The sequence below is a fragment of the Macrosteles quadrilineatus genome, unplaced genomic scaffold, assembly GCF_028750875.1.
Source record: "Macrosteles quadrilineatus isolate MER2022 unplaced genomic scaffold, UCM_ALF_1.0 Scaffold_3__2_contigs__length_128488019, whole genome shotgun sequence".
NCBI classification, from domain to species: domain Eukaryota; kingdom Metazoa; phylum Arthropoda; class Insecta; order Hemiptera; family Cicadellidae; genus Macrosteles; species Macrosteles quadrilineatus.
The window spans coordinates 65,843,018-65,849,736 of NW_026542596.1; the positions used below are offsets into that span (position 1 = coordinate 65,843,018).

The window sequence follows — 6,719 nt, forward strand, 5'->3', positions numbered from 1 at the left end:
GTGGTTGGACTAGGCAACTGACGAAGCTTGCGGTGTTTCAGTTGTACATTCTGTATAAACGGTCTAACAAAGAAGAATTGAGTAGTCTATAATAGGACCGCTACGACATTACATTCAGTAAGTGGTTTTAGTGCTCACATATTAATCAAGAAGACGTCGTCGTGTCTTGAGAAAAGTCAGTACTTATGCCTTTTGATGCTTCGAAACTAGACCCAACTGTCATTGACCATTGAGCTTTTGATAAATCATGATCTTGGTTGGCTAAATAAATAATTAAATCGTATCATAGCTCTAGCGCTACACAGATCATTTCATACACTGTTCCTTCTGTCATACTTGGGTAAAAATACGTCAAGTTGCGTATCTATTTCAATTGGTAGTACCTTTGACTATTAATACAATTTCAGTATCTAATAGTCAATGGCAATACAGTACACTACAATGAGATGGGCTCACTACTAAAGGAATTTTAACCAAAGTATGAATAAAACACAAGTGTGGGGAGGGAGATTTCTTGTATGGAGGTGGAGCAAGATCTGCTGTCAACAACATGAATGACAGGGGTGGTTAGAAACTTCTCAAAATGCGACTGATAAACTCCTCATGATATAACTCGCGACCTCAAGGCAATCAGTCGAGTTTTATTTATGTCAATTAAGCTACCCAAACATAGGAAAGCCCGGCGGAAAACTCAATACAGATCATCCTTGGGAATAATATAAAGAGCACAGGAAGTAATACCTACATGAAATGTCACAACCAAAGCTCTGACCTGGTTGAACGTTGCCCCGGGGCTTCGCCCCCAGGATGGCTAGGTTGACATTGGCTTTTCTGCCGTCGATGATGGGGTTGGGATCCTTGCACGCCCTCTCGGCTGCGGGTCGGTCTCCCATGATCACCTGGAAACAGAACACGAGTCACAACAGTGCACATAAATACAGGAGGGACTGTAGTTATGTTGAGGAAGATGAAGAAAATATAAACATAGGGCTTTGGTGCTATATGAAGTGTAAGAGGTGGGTTGGTAAGCACACTGACTATAGTAGGTATGATGGAACCAGTCTCCTGGTTCATCCACCTAGGATTGACCCGTGTCATATGCCATTGGCCAGTCTCAAGACAAAGGGTCAGGAGACAGGTTCCATCACTCAGGGTATAGTAACCGGATAGGACGACAGGAAATGGAGGGATCGAAATGAGTGATCAGAAAAACAGCCTGGTTAAGTCTTCAACTTTAAACCAAGGGTACAGTAATTGTATGGATGCAAATGCTGTCAATCCATTTATGGATTTTGCTAGATGTATATGACGTAGCCGGTGGTAAGTAGCACCTTAATTTCTCCACAATATTTAAGTTTTTAATGACAATGAAGAATGAAAATTTATGGCAAGTACTAATTCAAAACTATAAATATCCCAATCGATGTGCAACCGACAAGATTATGTCGAGACCCATTATTTCAAATTGGACGGACTCAATAGCCGCGAAAACTAGACGATAATAATCCGGAACTGAATAACAATCAATACCTCAACTGGGGCGAGAATTACAAACAATGAAAGTGTCCGGGGAAATACAACGATGAATTTCAAGCTGAATAATTTTAAATTTGTAATCAGCCAGCGACCGTTTGCTTATCAGCACAGAGCTTATCGGCGGACCACAGACATCTATGTTACTGGTTTATAACGGTGATGTCATAGAGACAACTACTTGTCTCTCATGCGTATTCGAAGTGGGCATGAGTGAAATAAACTAAATTTATGTAACTTGAGTTCATGGAGGATGAGTTGAAAATAAGCATTATATTTGTATTATACTGTAACTTAGAATTGGGTCTTTTAGAGAAGAGAGTAGTAGGATAGTTTTCTTTTACTGAAGAGCCTCCCTACAATAATTTGCAAAGCGGGTGGTGTAGATGAATCGTTACGTTAGGTTAGGTGAGTGTAAGTGGTAGATTCGGTTAGGTCTTGAAGGACTGGACTCTAGATTCAGACACAGGTTAGGTCAGATCAGGTTAGGTTAGGTTAAAAGGCTAGGTTAGGATAGGGCTAGGTTAGGTTAGGTTAGGTTGGTTTCCTTCAAATCGTAACGTTATACACTTTTTCTCATTTACATATCCTTAGCATATGCCAAGTTTCAATAGTTACCGTTACCTCTGGCTCAAATAATCTATCTAGCGTTTATGAACAGTTGCAGCCTGTGTATTGTGACGTAACAGTTGTACGCAGCACGAAGGCCCCTCGCCCACTATACGATTTCGGTCGTACGACACTGTGTCGGAACGACAACATTTCCGCAGTGAACCATTGGATCTTATGAGAGCTCGCCCACTGTACGATAATCTCACGACTACGACAAACTGTCGTGAAGCAGTCGTCCACTGCCACTGTGATACACGACTGTCGTACGACTGTCTAACTCGCAGTGGCGTGTACGATCAAATGGGCGCTCGCCCACTATACGATTTTTATCGTATGTCGTGCGTTCTCCCCAGTAGTCTTATATACTGTAGGCCTATACTTTTTGCAATTAACTCATACTTCGTCATTATTATAGTTGTTATATCACTTTGCGTATTTCTTATCGTGAATAAATATTTTTTACAATTCATGCATACTTTTTTATTATAATGTTTGATATATCACTTGGTCTTATTTTTCAACCATTATTTTGCGTAATTTTGATATTCCTATTTATTTTTTACAATTTGTTTATATTTTTCTTTATATTATGTCTAAATATTGCATCACTTATGAGTAAATAGGGTGAGGTTCATAATGTCCAAATTTCACAAACTCCAACGTCTAAAATATTAAATAAACAGTGTGTTTCATAACCTCCAAACTTCATAAACTCCAAAACTATAACTTTCAAATAAGCACAGTTTCACAATGTCCAAATTTCACAAACTCCAACTTTTAAATATCAAATAAACAGAGTGGTTCATAACCTCCAAGTTTCATAAGCTCCAACGGTACAGTCTCTGCCATAAGACAATCGAATTGGCGGGATACCGAGGCGGACGGGCCGAATGAACCTCTCTGTTTTACACAAACATACATTCACTCAACCTGCTCTGCTACACTTATTTGTTAACATACAAATTTCAAATTGATATATTATTTTTCTGGAAAAACCAGTGCTCATTACTATGTAGCTAGTTTTTACCTTAACATAATTTGTATAATTTATTTAGGCAAATTAAAACAGATGATTGTTTTTTAACACCATAAAAAACATAAAAAATGTAGTAAGCGAGGAACTTTTTTATTTTTTGGTCAGGAAAAAAGTTCCTGCGGCAAAGTTTTAGTTCAAAGTATGAATTTTATTTTTTATTTGAAGCTTTTTTTGATACGGAGCCTGCTTGTATCATTTTTAAGCGATTAAAAATAGGCATAAAATCGCTTGGCGCGGCATTGGCGCTAGGAGTTTGGCCGGCTCAGCATCAGTTTACGGGATATAGAAACTGAGTTTCTAGCATTTAATTATCATTATATTACATCAAATATGTCATTACATTACGAAGAATGGTAACTTAATTTACAGGCGTATGTTTGTGCATTTTAATGCTTACCGGTAGTCTATAGTTAACAAAATTCTTTGATATAAATGCTTCCCCGATTGTAATTTCGGAAATTGTCTTCGTGAAATATGAAAAGGCATATAAAGATGTGGAGATAATTTAAGCTCTTGGTAAAACCCACTGAATTAGCGACCTGGCCCAGTTATTATTTCTACTTTTATTCTCCTTTCGTTAAGGTAAACTAAATTAGTGTAAATGCATCCCTTTGACTAAACTTTACCCTAGATTTGGTTCTGGTCAAAATAATATAAACAAAAATAGAAACTACTCTTATTCTAAGTTTATGTGGTGGAATTCCTGCTAAAAGTGCGATTGACTTTACATTCTATCGAAATAGGCCTATTTAAAACGTTCAGCGGGTTCATAGTTGAGACCATGGTTGAGACCACATTACAATACCTATTTATTTGCTTCTTCATCCTCTTTAGCCATTTAGTAGTTAGATAGTATTACATGTTATATTCAATGGATATATTATGATTTTATTTTAAAACATTTAACGAGTTTATATTCATCTATATTTGAAAAAGCTAATCAACGGCTCTCGTCTAACATTTTTGCCACTGCAGTGCATGGTTAGGGTTTGATTACCCATTTGTCGAAACCAATCACTAAATTACGTTTCTCCAGCATTGACAAGCATATAAAGAAAAGGAAACTACCTCAAAATATTACTGTTATAGGTTTTCCCTGTACTTTATTCATACTATGCATGCTAGTATATATGATTTTAACCCCTTTTCCTTTGAGAAACAGAATGTACCTAGTTAAAACCTTCTCCAAACAAAATTAATAAATCCCGCTCACTGAAACTTGTCGTAGTAATTGCTTTAGTGAAAAAATATATTGTCTCTACGAACTTTTTTAGTTTAATTCTCAGGTTAGTTCCAGAGTAGCCGTTGAGGTCATTCCACTTTAAACAAAATATTGATTAAACTCTAAAGTAAGCGTCAAATGTTTACAGAAACGTTTAGAATATATCATCTCATTATAATGTTTTTGAAATAAAACCAAAGCAGGAGTTTTCCATCTTGAATCGTTAATTATTTAGTCAACGAGGTTATTTCATGTTAAACGTTAAAAATACACAAATTTGAAAAGTTTCACAGTAAAATAATTTACTTCAACATTCTATAACCCTAAAAAGTCTTAATTTAATATAGGTAACCTTAACCCTGGTTTCATATAGTATACAGTATGTTGCAGAATTGGCTGGCAAATGGAGTAATCCAAATGTAATTTTTCATTTTGTTAAAATTTTATTTGGCGTTTTCGGGTATCTTGGTTTTGTTGTTAAAGTTAGTGATGGTAAAATGCCTAATTGAGTTCGCAGTTTACATGCCGATTTTGCAGTTTTTCTTTTTTTTTAAAGTCAGTAAAAGATAAATTAATTTTTATTTTGTCCTTAGGTAATTAAACATTAGTCCATACGGAACGCGTACGATTGTAGTTTCTTTCTACACGTTGCAAAATGCTAAATTGCCCTACCTGTTTAAGCAATCTACAGAAACATTGTTTGTAAAAAATTAAAAAATACAGGCTATTTTATGCATTAAACTATTGGCTACAACTTAGCCACAGGCAGAACCTCTCTGACCAAAACCAAAAATAGGCCTATATATTTTTTTGCAAAGTATGGTGTATCTTCTTGACGATAGCTTCCCTCTTGACTGCAACGCCAGCAAGGCCGTGGTGCGAAGTTTTTGCTGGACTGTACTTTTTCTTATCCAACCTAAACCCCTAATCAATTCGAGCTAACATATAGTCACGAACAAGGGGATTTTAAAATTATAAACAATCCAAATATCGGAACATTCTTAAAGTTTTGTAGTCGCTGCTTCAACCTAATCACCTAAAATATTTTTCCAAACTGCATTTTTATGCTTTTTATTTGTTTGTGTATTTTATGTTTTGTGTGTTATTTATGTAACTACGTTGAATATTTAAATACCCCCGCTGCAGCAAACCTGCAGACTAAGCGAATTTCCATTTGATTTACACTGAAATGTCTACTTAAAAATATAACATTTATTCCCGATTTAAATAGAATTAGTTTAACAAGTACTTAGGTTTGCTGCATCAGGGAGGTAAAACTGTTTTTTTTTTATGTTAATAGTTAGCAAGAAATAAAAACATTTTTCAAATTTGATCAAAATATGTTCATAAACAAGCAAACTACAACAGTTTACTTATTCTCCATAAGAATAGAATGGGAATTTTAAATTTACAATTTTTTAGAATTTTCTCCGTAACCATTAGGCGCATAATAACGCTTCAATATACTAAATTATTTGTTTTTTTAAGCTCTACAAAATGGTTTGGAAAGAAATTGCTAAATTTTATGTTTTTTGGGTCAAAAATGCAAAAAACCTATTTTTACCCCATAAAAGCCCCCATAAACCCCCGTTCCCATGGTCCGATCATGCTGGATCGCGAACTCGTTCGAATAAACGTAGGTTTACACGTTTGTACCGAATTTCATCAAAATCGGATCATTTTTGCTCGAGTTATCGTGCTAACGGACACACATATATAAATATATAAATATATAAATATATAAATATATAAATATATAAATATATATTCATAAAGTCAGCACCATTGTTGATACCTTAAAATGTGCTGCAATTGTTGATACCACTTTCCATCGTATATATTTTTTTATTTTGAATCCTACGTTACAGTGGATGGTATATTATTAAGTTTTATAAAAATTCAGACTTATATATTGTTATATATTTAGTTTATAGTCATGTATAACCAATAGTAATCAAAAGTTGATCTTCTTAAAAAATATCACCTCAAGTTGATACCTCGACCAATATAGAGCCGCCATCTTGCATTCATAAAAACAGCACCAAAGTTGATACGTTAAAACACCTGACTATGTTGATACCTCTTTCCGTCGTATATATTGGTTTATTTTAAAGCCTATCTTATGGAAATAGTTTTACTTCTTTGTCTTATAACATCTTAGACTGATACTTCCTTAAATGTTTAGTTTATAGTCTTTAATAACCAACCAATAGTAATCAAAAGTTGATCTTCTTAAAAAATATCACCTAAAGTTGATACCTCGAACAATATAGAGCCGCCATTTTGCATTCATATAAACGGCACCAAAGTTGATAC

At 34.9% G+C, this 6,719-nt stretch overlaps 1 protein-coding gene across 2 annotated transcripts in view; it reads right to left on the reverse strand.

The window, feature by feature from the left end:
• LOC128988788 (RNA-binding protein 24-like) overlaps window positions 1-893 on the reverse strand; it is a 38,207-nt gene extending 37,314 nt beyond the window's left edge. The window contains exon 1 of one of the 2 annotated variants that reach the window (XM_054410426.1): window positions 773-893. In XM_054410426.1, coding sequence (XP_054266401.1) covers window positions 773-893 — 121 coding nt within the window. Of the gene's footprint in view, window positions 1-745 lie in introns of both variants that reach the window. The other variant, XM_054410425.1, reaches the window with a different exon arrangement.
• Window positions 894-6,719: the final 5,826 nt, after the last annotated feature.